The sequence below is a fragment of the Sapajus apella genome, unplaced genomic scaffold, assembly GCF_009761245.1.
Source record: "Sapajus apella isolate SASKATOON/1434 unplaced genomic scaffold, GSC_monkey_1.0 scaffold46, whole genome shotgun sequence".
NCBI classification, from domain to species: Eukaryota; Metazoa; Chordata; class Mammalia; order Primates; family Cebidae; genus Sapajus; species Sapajus apella.
In genome coordinates, this window is record NW_022436986.1 from 20074890 (window position 1) to 20098896 (window position 24007).

Consider the following 24007-nt stretch of genomic DNA (forward strand, 5'->3'; position numbering starts at 1 on the left):
CGCTCTCTCCTGCTCCTCCATTGTAAGACGTGCCTGACTCCCCTTCGCCGTCTGCCATGATTGTAAGTTTCCTGAGGCCTCCCAGCCATGCTTCCTGTACAGCCTGCAGAGCTGTGAGTCAAACCTCTTTTCCTCATAAATTACCCAGTCTCACGTGGTTCTTTATAGCAGTGCTGAGAATAGATTAATACAGGATTTTACTGGGCACTTATGACATGAATCAGATATTGCTCACAGCCCTGACCCTCACTAGAACTCAATGGGACAGGAAGCCGTGTCCCCTACTTAATTGACTGAAAACCAGAGGGTGGTCCAGAGAGGGGACAAGCCTTGCCAGAGTCCCATCACAGATCTGTGGCACAAGAAGCCAGGCCTCCTCATCCCCACGAGCACCAGGACCCATGGTGACACAGAGTGAATGAGCCCCTTACCCGCCATCTCCCAGTGCTCCAGGCCAAATCACTTTCCCTCATGCCTCCTTCACGGAGACGCTTGTCATTCAATTTCCCCCTGCCCTACCCAATGGCATGTGGTAGTTGCTTAATCAAAACTTGTATAATACATGAAAGGAGATGGGAGCTTGGGATATTCCAGACCAGAAGGGGACACACGCCTGTGCCAAGAGTCCTAGCTCTCCCTGTCACTAATTCCCCACGAGGAAGTGACTTGACGACCCCAGAGGATAGAATCAACCAGACTTGGAGCTGACGCCTCTCTTTATTCATATATTTCATCCTGAATCCCCCTGCTCCCCTAAATACCACCCCCCGTTGCTACCTCTAGCCCAGCTGCAGGTGGAACAGCAGCTGCTGTCTCCATTCAGCAGATGGGGAGACTGAAGCCCAAGAGCATGGAGCCCGGTCTGAGGTCACACAGCAGTGTCCTGGGTTCCCACTTGGCCTTCAACGGGGAGGGAGGACTTGGCTTGGGCTCCGTACCCCTTCGCTGCAGGGTGGCTGGCTGCGGCCACGTCTCAGGGAGCTGCCAATCTGGTCTCTGAGGGCCTCCAGTCTCTGGGCCAGGTTTGGAACCCCGGCCCCACCTAAGGAGCAGTGAGACTGAAGGCCTGCCCTGCCCAGGGCCCTTCCTCTCCCAGGTCCCTCTGGGTGCCAATATCCTCTGCAGAAGCCTCAGGGGGTAGATACCCTCCACCCTTCCCCCACCGCACCCCCATACACCATGGGCTCCAACATACATCTGGGCATGCAGGTGGTCCTAAAAAGAGAATTCCAAGTTTGGGAAGTAGAAAGATCTTAGAAACCACCTCTCAACACCCATCCCATTTCAGAGATAGGACTGAGGCCTGGGGAGGGTGGGTTCTGCATCAAGATCACAGAGAACATTAGGGCCCCTCTCTCTCTCCCTTCTTCACCTCTCAGCCCTGGTGATGTGCTCGGGGGCCTCACAGGCAGGGGCGGTGCAGAAGGTACCACCTCCTCCTCCGTCACCATCTCCGCCAGGACTCGGCTCTGAGTCCAGTCACTGTGACTCCTGGACCAGGGTGAGTGAGAGATGGGAGGTGGGCCTTTGAGTTCCCCAGACCACCCCCCCTCCAGCCCCAGCACCCCAGGGCAGGACCCACCTCTCTCTTGGGCACTTGGCAGAGCCAGGGCTGCATGGGGGTGCCCAGGGTGGGGGCCGGGCAGATAGGGGCCTGCCAGCTGAGGCCTCAGGGCCCAATACCTGTAGGAAAGACCAGAGCCCATGCTGGGTGACCTTAGTTCTGCCTGTGTCCCACTTACCTGGTGCTATCCATGATTCCCGGCTATGCCTACCCCACAGGGTACCAAGAATGTCAGCATGGCATAAAGGGGTAAGGTCTTCATTGCCGCCTTCTGCATGTAGCAGGTGTTCTTCTAATGTCCTTTCCTGGGACTAGAAGCCTCCTGAGAGCAGGAACAGTGCTGGTCTATTTCTAAATCCTCAGAGCCCAGAAGAGAGGCTGGCACAAAGCAAGAAGCTTGGGGAGTTACTGAAGGTGTCAGTGCACACACGATTCAGTAAATACGTAAATGGTAGGTGAGTGAATGAATACGTGAATGATAGAATGAATCCCTAAAAGAGGGCGGGGTGGGGAGGAGGGAGGTGAGGCTAACAGCTATGTCAAACCCAGGCAGAGGAAGCGCTAAGCCAGCCATTCACTCCATGATCCAGCCTGGAGCCCCTGGAATCCCTGGGGCTCCTAGGTCAAGGTCTCCGCTTCTCCCAGCCTTCCCTCCCTCCCACCTTGGCCTTTCCTACCTGGGACAGGTGGCGCTCCCGTGGCAGGCAGGTCCAGTGGGCCAGGGGCACTTGACACAGCGGGCAGACGTGGCAGCAGGGGCAGGAGCAGAGGGGTGGCAGTGCCTGCAAAAGTGTGTGTCAGAGGCTTCACGATGTCCCTACTTGTCACCCCTCCAGGCTGGGCAGTGAGACTCACGTGGCAAGGGGGAGCTGGGGCCATCAAGCAGGGACACGATGGGGCCAGGCCAGGGCCTGGCTGGCGACGGTAGCAGGCAGAGAGGAGGTGCCTAAAAAGAACAGCAGGGTCTGTGCCGCAGCCCCCAACCCTGCCGCCAGGCTGGCCTTCAGATCCCCTTCCCAGCAAATATTCCGGGACCCTTTACCAGGTACCAGGTCCCATTCTCAAGGGGACCTTGAGAACATGTGAATTCATTCTCTCTGATCTTTAAAACAAGTCTGTAAAGTAGGCATGACGATGACCCCCGTTTGACAGAAGAGGAATCCCAGGCAGTGAGAAGTTAAAACTTGCCCCAGGTGATACAGCTAGTAGGCGGCAGAGCTGGAAACTGAACCTAGCTGGTCTGAATCTAGAGGCCAGCCTCAACCATTTCATTCAGCCATGCCTTCTCCTAGCTGCCCCCCGTCCGGAGGCCTGGCTCCAGGCTGGTGGCTCTGCTCACCTCTCTAGTTCATGGACCTGCTGGGCCAGGACGCGCTGCTCATTCCGGGCCAGGTCACGGCTACTCTGCAGCTGGCTCTTTTCCTTCCTGGGAGAGAGCACGAGCCAGGAAGGGGTAGGCAGTGGGGTTGGTGGGGGCATTAGTCAGCTCCTCCTCATTACAGCATGGCACCAGCCCAGGAAGCAGGTGGGGATATAGGGGAGCCAGAGACAGGGAGAGGAGGCAGTTTGGCAGAAGCAGCCTAGTAGTGAGGGCTGTGGGCAGCGTCCCTCTGGCTGTGAGCTGGGCCCTACCTCAGCCTCTCATTCTCCAGCATGAACTCCCGTAGCATCCTGTACAGGTTCCGCTGGGCCCAGGCTACCTGGGTGCCACTGAGCCCTGAGGCTGCAGGGAAGCAGGCGGTGGTGAATGCACAGGAACCCCAGACCCTATCCCCATCCTGCCCTGCCTCCAGGGAGCTCGTACCCTTGCAGTCCAATTGGTCCAGCTGGAACTGCAGGCGACGGTTCTCCTCCTGGAGCTGCAGCATCTCCGTCTCCAAACGCTGCGGATGGCTTGCCACAGAAGACTGTAGGGAAAGAGGCCCAGAGCCACCTTTATGGTTGTACAAGTTGTGCACTGCACAAGGACTTCTGGGTGTGGGAAGTAACTGGGGCCTAACATCCAGCCCATACTTCACTCATCAGCCTTGCCTCTTGGCACAAGGCTGCAACCACCTGAAGGGGTCACCTTGTCCTAACTGCACTGTCCTGGAGGGCCCCACTCTGAGCTGGACTCTAAGTTCAATCCCAAACTCAGTTCTGTCCAAACCCTGGGCCAGATAATGACTCCAAGCAAGACCCTACGTTAGGCCCCAAATCAACTCCCACTTAACCATGATCCCAACTGGGACCCTGGCTAGACCCTGAAGCATATCCCAACTTAGACTCCAACCCTAGACCTGCTCTAACCCTGGCATGACCCTGGCTGGGCCCCTGACCTCACCCTACACAACCATGACACCATTTCCAGGATTCCAACCCTAATCCCAACTTTGACCCAGTCCAAGACTTCAAGCAAGAAACTCAGGCTCCAGCTACTGCCGGATTCCCTAGCATCTCCATGCCTGTCCCTCGACCTGGGCCTGCCTGTACTCACCTTGGGGGCCTGTGGGCGGGTGGTGACCCGCTGAGCTCGGCTTGCATATCGCAGGGTGCTGAGAGTCTCAGGAAGGCACTGGGCTGAGGGGGACACGCAGGCCACCTGGGGGATGTACTCCCCTGAGTGCTCCTCTCCGGGGGCCCCTTCCTCAAGACCCAAACTTCCCTGCCAGGCTCCGCTTAAGTACCATGAGGGTTACCCCACGCCCTCCCAGTGAGTCTGCCAGCAACTTGGTGAGCTTGCTGTCCCGGAAAGGGATGTGGCTCTGCTTCCTCTGTGGGTCTAGCAGCAGGGAGATGCAGTGACCTGGGGAAGGAGCAAGAGTCAGGAAGTTTACATTGCTTGCCCAGGGCCATCAGGCTGGGACGCTGCACAGCTGGGCTCTCCACCCAGGCCTGTGTTGCCCTAAAAACCCATCTTTCCACATGATTTCATGACTCTGTAAGATTGGTCTCCACCACCAGACTGGGGCTCTTCCAGGGCAGAGAAGGCCCTGTACACGCTGACCCTCAACGCCCAGCAAAGGGTCTGGTAGTCAGGCACTCAGCAGGAAACTTGTAACAAATGGACTGAACACAAAGGAGTTTCGTGGGCGTCTCCCACATGTGCCACAGAGGACTGCTGAGGGCCTAGCCCCTGAGGACCTCCAGGGCCGGTACCCGGGGGTGAGGAGGGGGAGAAAGGTCTAGTCCCTTCCCCTTCCTGGGCCTCGGTCTTCCCAACTGGACAAGGGACAGGCCAAATGTCTGTATGCATTCATCCTCTCCATTTCCCAAATTAGCATGTAACTTTATACACCCTCAGGGTTTATAGATTCATAATCAGTATTTTACGAAGGGAGAAGTCAACAGCAGAGCTGGGGCCAGAATGAGGCCTCTGGTTCCTGGATCACAGCTCTCTTTTTTTATGGGACAGAGTCTCACTTTTGTTGCCTAGACTGGAGTGCAATGGCGCTATCTCGGCTCACTGCAACCTTCCTCTGCCTCCCAAGTTCAAGCAATTCTCCTGCCTCAGCCTCCCAAATAGGCTGGGATTACAGGCGCCTGCCACCACACCCAGCTAATTTTTTTTTTCTTTAGTATTTTTAGTAGAGAAAGGTTTCACCATGTTGGCCAGGCTGGTCTCAAACTCCTGACCGCAGGTGATCTGCCTGCCTCAGCCTCCCAAAGTGCTAAGATTACAGGCGTGAGCCACCGTCCCAGCCTGGATTGCAGTTCTTTAACCCTCTTTTATGTACTACAACTCCTCTGGTATCCCCCGCTGTGGACAGCTGTGAGCTAGGCACAGAGGAGAGACAGGAAATCACGCTGGCTGCCCCCAGGTCTCACCCAGGGCCAGCAGGCTTCGGTTGATGCTGTTGGCCTCCAGCATCAGCTCCCCACGGGATCCCGTGGCTGCTACCTTCTCGCTGCCTGCCAGGTCCACAAAGCACAGCTTCCCACCAACAGGGGGCTCCCCAGGCTCCACAGGAGGCATCTGCTGGGCCTGAGGGATCAGGGCTTCATGCAGACTAGGGAGGGAACGTCCCCATCAAAGCCACAAGGTTGGTTACAGGGCCAAGGGTTTCCACTATTACACCCATGCATGCCCAAGTTGGCTTGTATGTCCAGACACAGACCCTTGCTGGGTGGCCCTGGGCGAGCACTTTACCAGGCTGGGACACTCACAGCTTGGCGGCTGATGTACAGGGTGAGCAGGGCATGGCTTCGGCTGGAGGCCTGGTTCAGGGTGTGTGCTGAGCTCCTTCGACGGCTGAGACCTGGAAGGGAAAAACATTAGGAGCTGGACCTGGTAGGAAGAACAGGTCATCACCAATGAAGAAAAAGGAGCAAAGGAATCCTGGTGGAGGGGTCAGTCGCAGCAAACAAAGTGGGTTTTGTTCTGGGAATGATGTTGGGTCCAGCTCTAGCAGAGATGGGTGGATGGAGGATAGAGAAAACTGAGCAGAGTGACACTCAGATTTGCATTTTATAAACGTCTCTCCCACTGCTTTGTGAAAGGAGGGGGAGAAACTGAGGCAGTGAGCTCTGCTGAGGTGTGGCACAGTGCTGGGGCCAGAATCCACAGTCCGCAGCTCCAGCGCTTGCCAAAGGAGGGATGCCCAATAAATACTTGATTTTTTAAAAAAAGAGTGAGGCTGAAAGGGAAGGGCCTTTAGGCTAGGCTAAGAGGCGTGACCTTGATCCTGGGGGCCCTGGAAGGGTGGAGGTCTGGAGGCAAAGAGAGACGGGGTTTGCAGCACAGAGGAGAATGGATTGGCAGGGGAGAGCCTTGAGGTGCATGCCTTTGAATTGTAGTTTATGATCCTTCCCCACCTCCCCCAGGAGTCATTTCTGAAATCGCAGCGGCAACCTGGGCCCCAAATCCACCCTCAGTGAACAGTTGAGGAATGGGCACCCCTACCCGCAAAACTCCCCGCTATCAGCACACACCCATTTGCAAAAGTTCCATCAGGGCCTCCAGACTCCCAAATTCCACCACCCGCAGCTGCTCCACATAGAAGCCCCGAGTTTTGTTCCAGCGAACAGGGAGGGGCCGGGGAGACCCCAGGCTCAGCAAGTCCCGAACCTGGGAGGGGAGGGAGAAGGGAGAGGGAAGGGGATCTCTCTGAGTCCACCAACCCCCAGATCTTGCTGACAACAGGCCCTACCGCCCCTTCTGCCCTTTGACCCAGGCTCCCTGGAAAGAAGCAGTCCGTTTCCTCGAGGGCTTTCTATTCCTCGCATTCCCTTACCTGCTCATTGTAGATCTCCAGATAAGAGGCGCGAAGAGTGACAGGGGCGCCCAGGTGCTGCACACGGTCTAACAGCCAGGCGAAGGTCCTCTGCATGATGCCAGCCAGGCTGGGGGGTACCGGCACCCCCTCCCCCTGGGGGCAAAACCAGCTGAGCCATCATCATCGCCAGAGTAATGACTAGCCTCTGTAGGGCACGTATGATACTGTGCGCCGGGAAACGGGCCAAGTTCCCACTCAATGGCTCATTTAATTCATAGTCGGTACTGTCACTTCCATTTTACAGATGAGAAAACTGAGGGCTAGGAAGGCGCCAAAGTTGAAGCCCAAATGCTCCAAACTGGGCAAGTCCCTTCTCTCTGGTCCTCAGCGTCCTTGTCTGCAAATAAATGGGTCAGGTTGCATCGTCCCAGCCCCCTCCCTCTGGGGGTCTGCGTCTCCTGCGGCTCCCCGGGGCTTCCAGCCCACCCAGCCCGGCCCCGCGGGGTCTCCGCCGGCGCTCGCCCACCTGGGGAGGGGGTCCAGTCAGGGTGTAGGTCTTCCCGGAGCCCGTCTGGCCAAAGGTGAAGACAGTGCAGGAGAAGCTGCGGGCGCAAGGGCGTGGCTGGACCCTGGCGGCGGGCCGGGGGGCTGACTGGGGGTTTGTTGGGGCCCCGCCAAGCCGGGCGCGGAGTGGAGGAGAAACTTCACTCACCCACGCAACGCCAGCTCGCCCAGGCGCCGCACCCCGCACGCCCGGAACACGTCCTCCTGCGTGCGAGCCCCGTCCAGCACCGCACCGAAGCGGAACGCCACTTCCGGACCCCCGCCTGGGGGGCTCACCTGGAGGGTGGGAGGAGGAGCGGGGCACTCTGGAGGAGGATAGGGCACCGTGGAGGGGGCGGGGCACCGTGGGGGGCGGGGCACCGTGGGGGGCGGGGCACCGTGGAGGGGGCGGGGCACCGTGGGGGGGCACCCTGGAGGAGGGTAGGGCGCTCGCTGTGGCACTCAGTGGGTCGGTAGGCACCCTGGGTGGATGGACACTCAGAAGAGGGGGGCATTCTGGGGAGGGCGAGACTCCCTGGAGGGGCGGGGCGGGCGGGGCACTAGGAGGGGCTGACGCGGCGCACCCTGGAGGAGGGCTGGGCATCCTAGAAGGAAGGGGCACTCTTGGGAGGGTGGGGCACCTGGGGGCGAAACACTCCGGGGGAGGACGGGACCTTGGGCAAAGTTGCCGGGGGGGAAGGGACCTGGCGTCCCCGGGATTTTTAGTTGTGGAGATAGAGAGAGGGGCTCCTCACCTGCAGAGTCCGTGTCCCTGAGCAGTGCAGCACGCTCTGCTGCCCTCGACGCAGCTCGGCCGCGCTCATGGGACGTACCCTGGGGTCCGACAGAAGGGCACATGGTACATCCTGATGTCTTCATGGATCCCTGCCTTGCCCAGGTGCCTCCTAGCCAACCTGTACCCACCTGAGCACCACCTGGATGGGCGTTTCCGGCCCCTCTGGCCCCTGCTCCAGGCTCCGCGCGGGGTCCCTGTGGGCAGCAATGCGAGTTACCATACCTGCACCTGGCGGCTGTTCAGGGCTCCCCGAACGAACCTCTCTGAAGATCTGCTTACCCGTCGGGTGACCCGCGTTCCTCCATGTCTTGCTCTGCACACGGAGTTAGCTCCGCCCACGTATCTTTTCTTTCCCTCCCCAGTACCCTCCCTTCTCCGCAACATTGGGACTGTCCACACACATCGTGCATTCCCACCCCCTCCCCCATCCCAGGCAGTCATCCATCCGGAAAGGCTCCGGCCTGCCCAGGGCTAGCTTGTTAAAGATTTACCCTTCCCCACCCCTGCGGTGGAGAAAGTCTCTCCCAAGCTAGGGGACCCCTAGCTAGGGGGTTCTGGAGTCTGAGGATCCCTTGCTCTTGTCCAGTCCTCACAAGAGGGATGCGTGGGACCACCCAGACCGGCCTCCTTTGTGCCCAGATGGGGATAACTAAGCAGATAGGAAGGGTACAACCAAGGCCACAGAGCTAGCCCGCACAGGACCCGGCGTTTCCTACTCTCTCCACATATCCCCCACTCCCACCCCCAGCAGCTCAGCTCAGGGGCCATGGAGCAGCACAAGTCAGCTCTAGGGACGACCTGGCTGGATGGAGTCTCTTAGCTGAGCTGAGAACAGGTTTCCAAGCCTCCGGTAAAATCCTGGGCGCCTCCCTCTCTAATGCCAAAGTTAATCCTAGGCCAGCATGATTGTTTAACCCTCTCCTGGTCTGGCTTATGAGAGCTGCAGAGACATCTGCAAATGTGCAAGGATGTGGCAATCACTTATTCTGTGCTGGTCTCCATGCTGGGCACCAGGGCAGAGGAACCCCATGCAGCCCCCTGCCCATTCCCAGCTCACAGTCTGGCTGGGGAGACGGGTAAGTAAAATCCAGCAGTGTGTAGGGCCTTTACAGGGAATACAGGGGCCTGTAGGAGCCAGTGGGGGTGGGGAGGAGGTGAGGGTATTCCAGGCAAAGCAAACAGGAGTCAGGATGGCCAGGGTGGGGTGGCGAGATGAGTGTGCATGGAGAGGTAGTTTGAGGCTGGATCCGGCTTATGGTGGGCACATGAAGGAGTCTGGACTCACTCTTAGGGAAGCAGGAAGCCACTGAAGGGCTGCAGACAGGGATGTGACACCATCAGATTGGCATTGTTACTATTATTGTCATCCCGGCTGTCTCTGTATGTTCTCTGAATATTTCTGCAAACGCTCTGCCCCCCAAACACACTTTAGGGTGAAAGCCCTAAAAATTACTTCTTCTCAATGTAACACATTCTGTGCCACCACAAATGACAACAAGCTATCAAAGCCACCCTGCTGGAGAATGGGCTGTCTTGGATGGCAGTGAGATTGAGCTCCCCAGGTGATGGAGATGTGTAAGAAAGAGCCACTTATAGGACCCTCTGGCAGTCACAGGAAAAGTTCTGTAGAACCAAGAACCACTGCCCCCAGCTCTGCCACTAACTTGCCACAGAGCTTGGCCTCTCTGAATTTGCTTCCTTCCTGTAAAAAGGGATGAATGACCTCTCTCCTATTTGCATGGTTGTTCTGAGATTTCCATGAGAGAGTGTCATTGAAAGTGAAAGTTGTAAAGAATTGCCTAAAAACAAAAATAAAAATTCCCAGATGACCTCTAAGGTCCCTTTTAACTCTGAAGTTCTTTAACCTATTATAATTTTTGAGTCCTTGAGGTGCATAAGACAAAAATTTCTATCCCTGTTTTTCGGAGGAAAAAACAGAACAAAACAGTGGTAGGCAGGAGAGGTTGTCTAAGGAGAAAGGCAACAAACGGCAGAACTGAGAGTTTAAACCCTGAACTATGAGCTGTACATCCTGATGCTGTTTGCTGTGGCAAGTTGCTTTTGTCAGGTGTAAACCCAGTAAATGAACAAGGTACTCCTTTAAAAGCCCTTGAAATTGTTAAAGACTATCAGTCACTTGCATCTTCGTGTGCATTGGTTTAATCAGATTGCTGTCCCTCTTCAGACTAGACTGACATGAGCCACACTGAAGGGATTTTTTTTTTTTTTTTTGAGACGGAGTTTCTCTCTCATCACCCAGGATGGAATGCAGTGGCACGATCCTGGCTCACTGTAACTTCCACCTTCGGGGTTCAAGTGATTCTCCTGCCTCAGCCTCCTAAGTAGCTAGGATTACAGGTGCTCACCACCATGCCCAGCTAATTTTTGTATTTTTAGTATAGATGGGGTTTCACCATGTTGGCCAGGCTGTTCTCGAACTTGTGACCTCGGGTCATCCACCCACCTCAGCCTCCCAAAGTGCTGGGTTTACAGGTGTAAGCCACCATGCCCAGCCTTGAAGGGATTTTGATTAAAATGCAGAAGAGGATATGTTGCAAGCTGGTCAGTGGGGACTTGTGTACCAGGCTTCCCAACTTGAATCAGAATGTGTGCATGATTTGACGTCCTGTGAATCACAAATGCAGGAGCAAAGTCCTTGTTCTGTTCTCTAACAATGAGTGCAAATGTCCGCTACTCTTAAATTGAACAGTCATGAACAAATTTGTATTTAGCCTTCTCTAGTTGTTAGGCAAGTTTCCATGCACTTGAGATGCATACATTAGTGAACAAAACATAAAAATTCCTGCCCTTGTGGAGCTTACCCTCTAGTAAAGTAGAAAAGGCAGATAATAAAAATAAGCATATAAATAACTTACATGGCATGTTAAATGCTGAAAAGTGCTATGGAAATCATCAGTCGGTGTTGGCGATAGGGAACAGGCTGTTGTTTATAAAGTATAGTCCTGGAATACCTCACTGAGAAGGTGACTTTTGAGGAATGACTTCAAGGAGGAACGTGAGTTAGACATGCAACTATTTGGGGAAAGATTATCCCAGGCAGAAGAAATGTGCAGTGCAAAGGCCCTGAGGTGGAGCATGACCAGTGTGTGTTCAAGGAATGGAAGAAGGCCAGGGTGCTTGGAACACAGTTAGCAAGGGAAGAATGGGAGAAAAAATCGTAAGAATAATAGGAGCTTGGTTATGCGTAACCTTGTGGGTCGCTTTAGGGATAAATATAAAGAAATATCTAGCACATCTTCAACTGCTGAAAACCAAAGACAAAGAAGAAACCATAAAAGCAGCCCTAGGGAAAAATACATAACCTTCAAAGTAGCAATAAGACTGACAATTACTTTTGAAGAGAAACTATGGATGTCAACAGACAATGGGCAGCACATCTTTAAAGTGCTGGGATTAAAAAACAAAAATCAACTTGGAATTATATGCCCAGCAAAAGTATCCTTCACAAATGCAGGTAAAAGAGACATTTTTGAACCAATAGAAGCTGAGAAATTCAACTCCAGTTGATAATCACTACAAGAAATACTCAAGGAAACTTTTAAAATGTTGAATGAGATAGAACTAAAGGGAAAAATGAAGAGCACTAGAAAGAATAAATACGGGATGGATATAAAATCATTTTGACTGTTTAAAAGAAAGTAACACTAATGTTTTGCTGCCATTATAATATATACAGAAGCAAACAAACATTACCCTAGTATAAAGGATAAGAGGAGTTAATGGAGTTAAACCATAGAATTGTAGCACTGGTTCTTCAATTGTTTGGGAAGTGATAAAAGTAGTAACTCAAGGTAGACTGCAGTGGGTCAGGGATGTATAGTGACATCTTTAAGGTAACTATTATCAAAATAAGAGTTAAAATCAAGAAGCTAAGAGAGAAAAATGAATCAAAACTACTTGATTGATTCAAAAGAAGACCAAAAAAATGAGATATAAAGTCACAAAGATGCCAGGTATGGCGGCTCATGCCTGTAATCCTGGCATTTTGGGAGGCTGAGGCAGCTAGATTGCTTGAGCCCAGGAGTTCAAACCAGCCTGGGCAACATGGCAAAACCTCATTTCTACAAAAAATACAAACATTAGCTGAGCATGATGGCACATGCCTGTAGTCCCAGCTACTTGGGAGGCTGAGGGAGGAGGGTCGCCTGAGCTCAGCTCAAGGCTGGAGTGAGCCATGATCATGCCACTGCAGTCAAGCCTGAGTGACAGAGTAAGACTGCATCTCGAAAAAAAGAAAAAAGAAAAAATCACAAGGAACAAATAAGAAACAAATAACAAGAGAGAATTAAACTCAATTGTATCAGCAAGTATATTAATTGTACATGGGCTAAACACTTCAAATAAAAGATAGAGATTGTCAGACTGGATACAAAAAAACAAAATGTTTCTATGTTGAAAAAATGAAAGTGCACTCCAAATTTAAGAAAAGAAATACATTGAAAATGAAAGAATAGAAAAAGTTATATCACACAAGCCCTAACCAAAAGAAAGCAGTACAGCTGTATTAAAGTCAGACAAAATGGACTCCAATGCAAGAAGTATCAATAGAGATTGTGAGAAGCATTTTATTATATTATGTGATTCAACAGGAAGATACAATCATCTTAAATTGTATTCATCTAATAACAGAACTGCCAGAAGGAATAGACAAATTCACCACCATAAATGCGAATCTTAACCCAAGTCTCTCAGTGATTGAAGAACAACAGGTAAAAATTCAGTAAAAGTATAAAAGATTTGAACAACACTGTTACCCAACTTGATGTAAATGACATATACAAAACACTATACCCGATAATTGCAGAATACACGTTATCTTCAAATGTACATGAAATATTTTCCAAAATAGATATTGGGCTGTAAAGCCAGCCTCAACAATTTCAAATGATTGAAAATGTTAAATATGTTCTCTGACCATAGAAGAACTAACCTAGAATTAGTAATGGAAAGATAACTAGAAAATCCACCCAACTCACTGCCAAATAATTGGAAACCCAACAAAAACACTTCTAAATGACCTCTGGATCAAATAATAAATCATGATGATGATTAGAAAATATTTTGAAATTAACATGAGGGAAGTAAATCACCTCCAGTTGATAATCACTACAAGATTACAAGGGGGTGATTTACTTCCCTCATTGTTAATTTCAAAATATTTTCTAATCATCATCATGATTTATTATTTGATCCAGGGGTGATTTATGTAGTTAAGTTACACTGAGAAGAAATGTATAAGCTCTGCTTAAAATGAAAAAGAAAAAAAAATTGAAAAATCAGTTCTTGAAGTTCCATCTCAGGAAACCAGAGAAAGAATGGCACATTACACCCAAACAAAAAGGGAAAGAACTTGTGTAGCTAAAAGCAGAGACCAACAAAACCCATAGCTGACACACAATAGCCAAAACTTGTTTCTTTGATAAGATTAATAACTTGTATAAATGCTTAGCAAACTAATAAAGAAAATAAAAAGAGAAAATTCCAAGTACAAATATCAGAAATAAAAAAAGAGACTTTACTCCAGATCATACAGATATTAAAAAAAATAATAAGAGGATATGATGAGTAACTTTATGTCAATAAATCTGAACTTGACCATGTTTGCGAATTCATGAACAAATCACTTAGAAGTCTCAATTTCCTAAAATGGATAAGAGAAAAGGGTAGGATGTCTGAATAGTTTTATATCTGTTAAACAAGTTGAATTTGTAATTAAAAACCTCCCCACAAAGGAAACTCTTAGACTAGAAGATGGCTTCACTGGGGAATCTTCCAAACACTTAAGGAAGTAATGAAATGAATCTTAGACAAAATCTCAGCAAAAGAGCCAGAGGAAGAATTTCCAAATTCATTTTTTAAAAAATGAGGCCAGCCTAACCCTGATATCCGATCCTTGCAATGACATAACAAGAAATGAAAACTGCAGGCCATTATCTCTCATGAGCACAATTGTTAAGATCCCAAATAATTTATTGGCCAGTCAAACTCAGCAATGTAGAAAATGCATAATACATGTGGAGTTAGTCCAGTAACTCAAAAGTTGCTTGAACATTTGAAAGTCAATCAGTGTAATTCAACATATTGAAAGAATAAAGGAGAAAATCAAATGGTCATCTCAATAAATACAGAAAAGACATTTGGTGAAATTTAACACTTGCTCATGATGAAAATAAAAGCTTTCAACAGGCTAGAAATACAATGGAAATTTCGTAATTGAATAAAGGTTCTTTAACAAAAAAGAAGCCCACAAGTAACATCATATTTAATAATAAAAATAAATTCCTCTTCTCTTACCATCATCCTAGTATAGTAAGGCAGGAAAAAGAAACAATGGATATATGTAGCACTGGAAAAAAAGAATTAAGAAGACTGTCATTTTTCACAGTATACATACATACACAGATATATGTGTGTATAGAAAATTCTTAAGAATCTCCAAAGTCTCTGACACAATGTCAGTATGCCTATATTATGTATTGCTTGTTAATTACATATATAATACACAACTGGAAACTACAGTTTTAACATTTAGAGCAGCGTCAAAAAACACAATGTCTTATAATATATTTAATAAAAGGCGTTTGAAATAAAATGTCAAAAATAGCAAAACATTGCTGATATTTAGGAAGACGTAAATAAAATGAGAGAATTACTATGTTTATGAATTAAAAGATACAGCGTTGTGAAGATGTTACTCTTCTGCAAACGGACACGTGTAGATTCAATGCAATCCCAACCAATATCCCAGCAGGGACTTTTAAAAATGAAAATTGACAAGTTGATTCTAAAATTTAGATGAACATGCAAAAGATTACAAAAGCCAAGATAATAATGGCGAAGAGCAAAGTTGGAGGACTTACTACCAGACACCAAGACTTAATGTAAAACAACAATAATCAAGACAGCGTGGTGTTGGTGCCAAGACAGGCGAATGGAACAAAACAGCCTCCAGCAACACATCCACCCATATGCGTCACCTGATTTATGACAAAGGAAGCACTGCCCTCAGTTGGGAGAATGTTGTTCTTTTCAATAAATTGGGCTGGATTAATTGGATGTCCATTTAGGGAAAGAAAAAAAAAATCCTTGATCTCATACTTTACATCATTCACAATATTCATTTAAAATTAATGATAGATCTAAATTTAGAAGAAAATCTGGATAATGTCTTCATGACTTGGGAGTAGGCAAAGATTTCCGAAACAAGCCACAAAAGAACACTAACCATAAAAATATTGATGTATTGGACCACATTGAAATGAAGAACTGTTCATCAGAAGATTGCATTTAAGGGAGTAAAAAAGCAAACCACGGACTGGGAAGTTCTTTGCAATACATGTATCTGACAAAGGGCTTCTATCCAGAATATATACAGAGCTTCTACAAGCCAGTAAGAAAAAGACTAACAACTCAATTTCAGACTGACCAAAGGATTTGAGCTGGCATTTCATAAAAGATGATACCCAAGTGTCTAATAAACATAGGAAAATTGCTCAATGTAATTAGTCACCAGGGAAATGAAATTAAAACCATAATGAGATACAAGTACACACATACCAGAATAAATACAACTAAAAGACAGGCAATACTGTTAGTGAACCATTTCCAGAAAACAATTTTGCAATATCTGCTAAAGCTAAACATATCCCTATCCTTTGATCTAGCAACTGCACTTAGGTCTATGCCTAAAAGAGTGCAGACATCCAACAAAAGGCATATATGAGACTGGGTGTGGTACCTCTCACCTGTAATCCCGGCACTTTGAGAGGCTGAGGCAGGAGGTTCGCTTAAGCCCAGGAGTTCAAGACCAGCCTGGGCAACATGGTGAAACGCCACCTCTACAAAAATTAGCTGGGCAAGGAGGCTGAGGTGGGAGGATCGCTTGAGCCCAGAAGTCGAGGCTGCAGTGAGCCAAGGTCGTGCCACTGCACTCCAGCCTAGGCAACAGAGTGAGACCCAGTCTAAAAAAAAAAAAGGAAAAGAAAAAAAAAAGACGTATATGAGACTGTTCATAGCAGCTGTTTAGCCACCTCCATCACCACCACCATTTCCACCTCCATCATTGTCATCATTACCAACACTATCACCATAACGCCATCACCACCATCACCAAAATTCAACCATCGCCACCAAGACCCACTTAACCAGCAGGCACCATAGTCATTTAGTGACTGCAAACCCCGTCCGCACCATCATTCGTCAAATCTGTACCGCGACCACCACCATCCTCAGCATTACCACGCTTCCATCCTTCGGAGTCTGGGCTTATTCGCTCCTGGAAACTAAAGCTGCGAAGCTGGGCTCCCAGCAGCTAGTGGCACTCCCATTGACCGTGGTGCTCCGGGTTCCCACAGCTGGGGCTGAGTTCCTCTGTGTCCCCCCTCCTCTTCACCCTGTTTTTTGTCTGCAGACTGCACCCCTTCCTCGGGAGCAGTGGGTCTCCTCTTCCCCTGCCGCGACTGAGGATAGGGCAGATGGAAGGCCTGCGGGGACCTTCGGGGTGTCCTCAGCAGCCGGCGGAGCCCCGCAGGGCGTATTCCCAGCCCTCGCTAGAGGGCAGCAGAGCACCACGGCCCCGCGGCCCGGGCTCCTCACAAAGGAAGCTTTGTGGAGTGCGGGCCTGCGCTTTGCAGCTCGCTCCCGAGCCGGTGCCCAGCTCCGGAGGGGCTGAGCCGCTGGTGCGTGGTGAGAGACGAGCAGGCCGTCAAGATGCTCGCTCCGAGGGAGTGAAGAAAGCAGCCCGAGCAACCAGGGGACCGTCCCGCAGCCCCCTGCCCCGGGTGCATCCCCTTCAATCCCCTCTCCCCCAGTTAGCCCGGCCATCCTCTCCTGGGAGAACCCTGCCGTGGCTCCCTCGGGCCTCTGGAGCGTCTGCGCTCCCAGCCTGGGACTCGAGGCCATTCGGGCTCTGGCTCCTGCTGACGCCCCCGGCTGTGGCCTCCACCACCCTGCACCCCTGGTTCCCGCGCCCCCCTCCCCAAAGCTTTGCTTCCGTCCTCTGCTTGCGCCGGTGGTTCCCTCTCTCTCAGGGCGGGTGTCCTCCGCGGTGGCCTCGCCCTGCAGGCTTTCCCTAGAACGCCTTCCCTGTCACCCGCTACCCGCCAGGTCAGGCCGGAGCCCGCCTCCGAGTCCCCACAGCCTGCCCGGCTCCTCCGCTGCAGCGCTGATGACACTGGGCTTCTCTTCCGGGCTGCTGGTCGGCAGGGACTGTGGCCGCCTCCTCCCTGAGGCCTCTGAGCCAGCTCGGGGACCCAGCACGCACGCGGAGCTCAGCAAACACGGGTGGAAGGAAGGAAAGGAGCCCGGGAGGCTGGGGAGAGGCCGGCTGGGCGCATCCCTGTGTCCCTCCCCGGGACACCCGCGGCGCAACCCTGTGTACCTCCCAGGCCTCCCTCTCTCTTCCCTCCCTGCCTCTGGGGATAACAAAAAACACTCAGCTCCATGATGTGATGATGTGAGGATTCATTTAGGGACTCTGTTATCATGGAGATCGTCAGCTCCTGTCACAAAGCTGCTCTCAAATGTGCCCAGAAACGGTGACATTCTCCTCGCTTGGGCCAAGCTAGCCTCTCAGACCAAACCGTCCGATGCGAATCTAGAATCCCCAGAGGATGGAGGCCAGGCTCTCCTAGGGCCAGCTGAGCCCCCGTGTCGCCGCCCTCTGCTCCTTCCAGCACCCCAGCAGCACGTTACACAGCGGAGCTTATAGCCATTTTTCAGGTAGAGACTGAAGTCTTGGGGGGAAGAGGCGGAGCGGGCCTGGGGCTCACCCTGCCAGGCAGCGAGGAAGGAGGTGCTCCTTGAATCGCATGACAATCATCTGCCACTGCTCCACTTGTACCCCCTGCAGAGGAAAAGGCAGATGGGTCCAGGGCCTGTTGTGAAATTTTTCCCAACAGAGCTTGCTGTCATCTTTAATTAAAACGCAAGTGGAGGCCATAGGACTCATTACATTTCCCCAAATTCTCTATGCAGAGATCATTGAACTCACTTCTATCTGGCTTCCTACTGCATTTCACAGATGGGAAAATGAAAGGAGGCCAGGACAGGCTGGAGCAGCAGCTGCACTGGCGGGAGAGCTGAGACTCCAGGGAGAGATGGAGAGAGCTGCAGTAACCCGTTGGTGCCCCTGGGCTGCCACTCTTCCCTCTAACTGCCTGGTCCCGCTCTACCCGAGGATACTAATGTTAGGCTTTCCACTAGATGAGAAAGATTTTTTTTTTAAGACAGTCTCATTCTATTGCTCAGGCTGCAGTGTAATGGCACGATCTTGGCTCACTGCCACCTCACCCTCTTGGGTTCAAGCGATTCTCCTGCCTTAGCCTCCCAAGTAGCTGGGATTACAGGCATGCACCACGAAGCCTGGCTAATTTTTGTGTTTTTAGTAGAGACAGGTTTTCTCCATGTTGATAAGGCTAGTTTTGAACTCCTGACCTCAGGTGATCCACCCGCCTCAGCCTCTCAAAGTGCTAGGATTACAGGTGTGAGCCAATGAGGAGATTTTTGAGCATGAGGATCACATCCCATTGCCCAGAACAGGGCCTGATGCAGAGGCAGGTTCTCTAAATGTCTGTTTGATGATGGGATGATGGTCCAACAAGAGGAAATGAAGCATCCTAAAGCCAGGTTTTTTCTTTTAGTAAAGACAAGCTTCTATGGGTGGTTGGGAAATCAAAGGCCTCCACGGCTGTTGAAACTCCCTGTCATTTCCAGGATCCAGCTCTTCTCCTAGGAATATACATAGCTTTCTCCTGAGTCAATGCCTGCCTACCATTCACCCATGAATGACTTACCTATGAACTGGATATTTTCCTCTGAAAATGAGAAGTCACTATGTAAGAATGTTAAGGGGCATTAAAGTCCATCTCTTGCAAAATGACACCTCATGTATCTGGAACCTTCTGGGTCAGAGCAATGGGAAATAATATTTATTGAACAGTGGGCACTTTTTTTTTTTACTTCATTTTAATGAACTGTCAAATTCTGGGACTGACACCATGATTGCCCTCATTTTACAGATGAGGAAACGGGCTCAGAGATGTTCGGTAATTCATCCCAAGTCCCGCACCCACTTTGGGCAGACAGGCAAGCGGCAGAGTGGGGCTCTTTCTCTCACTGGTCCCTAGATTCCATCCTCTCCTTTCTGCACCCTGCTTCCTTGAGCAGTTTTGCAAAGCTGAACTTCTTGGATAACTGAAGTTGACCTTTTTATTTTTTTTGAGATGGAGTTTCGCTCTTGTTGCCCAGGCTGGAGTGTAATGGTGCGATCTCGGCTCACTGCAACCTCTGCCTCCCGGATTCAAGTGATTCTCCTGCCTCAGCCTCCTGAGTGGCTGGGATTACAGGTGTGCACCACCATACCATGCCCAGTTAATTTTTTATTTTTAGTAGAGATGGGGTTTCATCATGTTGGCCAGGCTGGTCTCAAACTTCTGACCCTAAGTGATCCACCTGCCTCGGCCTCCCAAAGTGCTGGGATTACAGGTGTGAGCCACCGAGCCCGGCCAAAGTCGAACTTTTAAACAGACAACTTGTCTTAGTTTAACCATCTCTGTTGAAACATGTTTCTATACCATCTTGCACACTGCCCTGCCTTCTTCCCTGGGAGATCCTGAGTGATGCTTTAAGCCAGTGGATCTCTACTCTGGCATCAGAATCACCTGGATGCCCTACACCCCAGCCACAGAGGGTCTCATTAATTGAGCTGGGGTCGGGGCATCTGTACTTTTTAAGCACCCCAGGTGATGCTAATGCACAGCCAGGGTTGACAACCTTGGCTTTTTGCTTTTCTTGATGTCCAAGTCATTAATCCAGCGTATGTATTGAGATAGCTTCTGACAGAGTAATTTCCTGGGTCCTGTGGGTATTTTTCTTTTTTTCTTTTTTTTGGAGATAGGGTCTTGGTCTTTTGCCCAGACTGAAGTGCAGTGGTGCAGTCACAGCCTACTACAGCCTCAGCCTCCTGGGCTCAAGTGATTATCCCACCTCAGCCTCCCCAAGTAGCTGGGACTGTAGGTGTGTGCCACCATGCCCAGCTAATTTTTTTTTTTTTTTTTTTTTTTTTGTAGAAACGAGGTTTTGCCATCTTGCCCAGGCTAGTCTGGAACTCCTGGGCTCAAGTGATCCGCCCACCTCAGCCTCCCAAAGTACTGAGATTACAGGCGTGAGCCACTGTGCTTGGCCCCTATGGTTATTTTGAGGATTGTGTGTGTCTTTCTACTCTGTCCACCCTTCTCTTGGGACCAAACTTTCTGATGTGCCATTTCACTGAGGTTCCTGGAATCTCTTTATTCATTTCTAGCTTGGAATTCACTGAGAAATCATGAGCCAAATAGAGTCGAGCTGCCTACAAGCTCTGCCTGAGGGGCCCTTGGGATTCTTTTAGAGTTTTCCAGACCTTTTCTCCCTCCTAGGTTTTTCTACCCAGGTGCTGATGACCCACTGTGTTGTTTGATTGTGAACACAGATATGCCCTCTTCCAAGAAGCCCTCCTGGATTGGGGCTAGGAACCTTCCTCTGAGGACCTGCAGCCTCCTGTACCAACCAGGCCCATTATCTTACCCATTTGGTGGTGGAGAGAAGGTGTCAACATCTGTCTGCCTCACGGAACTCTAAGCACTCTGAGGATAGGGGCAAGATAATCTGATAAACTGAATAGGTTTTCAGGTCGTGTTCATTAAACTAAACAACAACAGCAGCAGCTGGAACTAAATGTCATGGGAGCCCAGGAGAGGAATGAGACTCCTGACCAGAGAGTAAGGGATGGAGAGTCCAGGAGAGCTTCCTGGAAGAGGTGGCATTGAAAAGATAGGCAGGAATGGGGGTGGGCAAAAGGCGAAGAAGGGAAGCATTTCAGGCAAAAGGGAACAGCAGAGGGGGGACAAGTAGAAGGGTGAAATGTGGTTTAGTGAGGTGGAAGGCTGGGAAGAATTGGGGGAGAGGTGGTCATACTCCAGCCCTTCATAGGACAGAAGACCTGGGAACAGTCCTGGATAAAAACTGATTTCCCCTCCCTCTTCTGGATGAGCAGAATATGGAGATGCTCCCTCCTTCAGGCTTTTCCTGGGAAACCGCACCCGCTTTATCTGCAAGGAGGACACTGAGTTTCCAGGGCTGGATGGGTGCCAGCCCCGACTGCTGACTTGCTCCCCTGGCAGCTAAGGAGCTGGAACGTGGAGCTGGGACTTCCACACAAGTCCAGCAGCCAAGTTCTCCAAGCTGGTCCCTCTGGAGCAGCGGAAAGCCCATCTCCAGAGCTGCAGTCACCATTCCCTGCTCTGTTTCCCAAGGGAACCCTGCAACATGCCCCCAAGAGTACATGAGGAGGAGTGTGGGCTAGAGATGTCAAAGACCCTGCCTGCTCCAGGGATCTGGGATTTCTGAGAGCACATGCTGCCTCTGCCTCCCTGGGGGAAGACACAGTCCCCCACAACCCCAGATGAGACTCTCATCAATCCCAAGACAGAGTCCTGGCCTCTCATCTACCTAGACCCCTCTCTTTTCCAATTCTCATAAACTAGATCCTCCCTTTTCTCCCCAGAATTAAAGGGGGGCTGGATTCTCTTAGTCCTGCCTCCCTCCCTTGGCACATATGCCCACTTTGGTACTACTACATGACTTCTACTAGCATTGCTGCCACTGTCTTCCACTAGTGCTTCTAGTCCTTTACTACGACTCTGCCAATGCTTCTACTATTACTGCTAGCACTTCTTACTGTGACCACCACAGCCAGGACTTCCACTACTATTGCTTCTGCTGCCTCTGCTGTGTCCCCACCCACATCTCATCTTGAATTGTAATCCCCGTGTGTTGTGAGAAGCACCTGGTGGGAGTTGATTGGATGATGGGGGCGGTTCCCACATGCTGTTCTCGTGATAGTGAGCGAGTTCTCATGAGATCTGCTGGTTTTAAAGTGTGGCACCTCCCCTTTGCTCGCCGTCCCCCTCTCCTGCTGTCTTGTGAAGACGGTACTTGCTTCCCTTTCGCTTTCCACGTGATTGCAAGTTTCCGGAGTCCTCTCCAGCCACGCAGAACTGTGAGTCAATTAAACCTCTTTTGTTTATAAATCACCCAGTCACAGGTAGTATCTTTATAGCAGTATGAAAATGGACTAAAACATAGTACTTCTTACTATGCTACCACCAGTATTCCTACTGCCGTACTGCCACACTGTTACCTCTCTTATTTATTCTACAACCACATGACTACTACTCTAATGATGACTACACACTATTTGTGGCTACTTCTAATAGCAGCAAACATTATGAAACACACAATGGATCAAAGACTGAGCTCAGCACCCTGTATCAATTGATACAATTTAAATCATAGCAACAAACTTCTGTGGTATAGTATTATTGACAGAAAGAGTCAAACTCTGTAAAATATTTGAAGAGATTTATTCCAAGCCAAATAGGAGTGACCATGACCCATGACACAGGCCTTCACCCTGAGAACACGTGCCCAAGGTGGTTGGGTGCACCTTAGTTTGTTTTTGTTTTCGTTTTGAGATGGAGTCTCACTCTCTCCTGGCTGGAGTGCAGTGGCATGATCTCAGCTCACAGCAACCTCCGCCTCCCAGGTTCAAGCAATTCTCCTGACTCAGCCTCCCAAGTAGATGGGATTACGGGTGTGCACCACCACACCTGGCTAATTTTTGTATTTTTCAGTAGAGACAGGGTTTTACCATGTTGCCCAGGCTGGTCTTGAACTACTAACTTCAGGTAATCCACCTGCCTCAGCCTCCCAAAGTGTCGGGATTACAAGCATGAGCCACCGTGCCCGGCTGCAGCTTAGTTTTATACATTTTAGGGAGACATAAGGCTTGGATCAGATACATTTAAGATAGACTTGGTTCAGTCCAGAAAGGCAAGACAACTTGAGGCAGGGTGCAGGTGGGGGGCTCCCAGGTTATAGGTAGAGTAAAAAAATTTCTGATTGGTAATTGGTTGAAAGAGTTATTAGCACCAGAAAGGAATGCCTGGGTTATGATAAAAGGTTGTGAAGACCAAAGTGTTATCATGCAGGTGAAGCCTCCGGGTAGCAGGCTTCAGAAAGAATAAATTGTGTTTCTGATCAGACTTTAGGTCTGTGTTGGTGTTAAGTGGGAGTCGGCTTTTCCTGAATCCCAAAAGGGAGGAGGGCCTACTGAGGCATGCTGACCTCCGCTTCCCATCGTGGCCTGAACCAGTCTTTCAAGTTAACTTTGGAGTGCCTTGACCGAGAGGAGGGAGTCCAGCTGGTTGGAGGGTGGGGGGCTTAGAACTTAATTTTGGTTGACAATATAACCTCCCTCCTTCATTGAAACTGAGGCTTGAAGAGGCTAAGTAACCTGCCCAAATTCATAGAGACAGCAGAAGACTGAACCAAGACCTCAACCAGCAACCCAACGACAGGGACCAACTCTGAGAACTAGAACATTTCCGAACGTCTTTTGTCCTCTGTCTGCTTTCATGAGTATATCCTTGTCTTATCGTCAGTCGTCTGGAAATAATTCTTTGAAGTCAAACAAGGAAAGGGGACCTGACTCTACAGATGTCTAGAAGACTGTGAGCCATGTACGTAGTAGGTGTTCGATACGCGTTGTTTGAATAAATTGGATTCTAATGATAACCTTTTGAGCTAGGAACAACGATCTTGATGTTGCGGTTGGGGACACTGAGATTTTCAGAAGTGCTGTGATCTAGCTAAGAGGTGAAGTTGGGACCAGATGCTAGAATTCAGTCTTTTCATGACCTCGAATGCAAGGTGAACTGTCCGACCTGACCACCAACTCTTCTGTGTGCATTGCACGTCACGGTTTGCAAAGCTCACATATCTGTTATTTAATTCTCACAACAGCCCTCAGAGAGGGTGATCAGTTCCACTGTATTGATAAGGAAAACCAGA

The 24007-nt window shown here is 50.1% G+C and overlaps 1 protein-coding gene across 4 annotated transcripts; it reads right to left on the bottom strand.

The window, feature by feature from the left end:
• Nucleotides 1-698: 698 nt before the first annotated feature.
• KIF12 (kinesin family member 12) lies at nt 699-8908 on the bottom strand. 4 transcript variants are annotated; one of them, XM_032240474.1, is made up of 19 exons: nt 8378-8422; nt 8227-8292; nt 8058-8136; nt 7472-7599; nt 7286-7361; nt 6778-6912; nt 6476-6611; nt 5711-5802; nt 5372-5528; nt 4231-4349; nt 4041-4145; nt 3369-3471; nt 3197-3287; nt 2904-2990; nt 2420-2510; nt 2242-2346; nt 1583-1683; nt 1373-1491; nt 699-1042 (listed from the first exon to the last, which is right to left on the bottom strand). In XM_032240474.1, the coding sequence occupies exons 1-19, from the start codon at nt 8401-8403 to the stop codon at nt 903-905; spliced, it is 1956 nt and encodes a 651-aa protein (XP_032096365.1). In that variant the 5' UTR covers nt 8404-8422; the 3' UTR covers nt 699-902. The 4 variants fall into 4 exon arrangements, with proteins under 4 accessions (XP_032096365.1, XP_032096364.1, XP_032096363.1 ...); XM_032240473.1 differs by having other exon boundaries at nt 5372-5519; nt 7286-7599; nt 8378-8908; XM_032240472.1 differs by having other exon boundaries at nt 3197-3281; nt 7286-7599; nt 8378-8908.
• Between the last annotated feature and the right edge of the window lie 15099 nt (nt 8909-24007).

What these genes read in the sequence shown, in the direction of transcription:
- KIF12 (XM_032240470.1), bottom strand. Translation starts at nt 8,539, where the DNA reads ATGACTGCCTGGGATGGGGGAGGGGGTGGGAATGCACGATGTGTGTGG. An exon ending in CCGAAGCCTGCTGGCCCTGG is followed by an intron (nt 4,350 to 5,371) that starts GTGAGACCTGGG and finishes CTCCTTCCCCAG; the next exon opens with GTCACTGCATCTCCCTGCTG. An exon ending in GGGAGCGCCACCTGTCCCAG is followed by an intron (nt 1,684 to 2,241) that starts GTAGGAAAGGCC and finishes TCTTTCCTACAG; the next exon opens with GTATTGGGCCCTGAGGCCTC.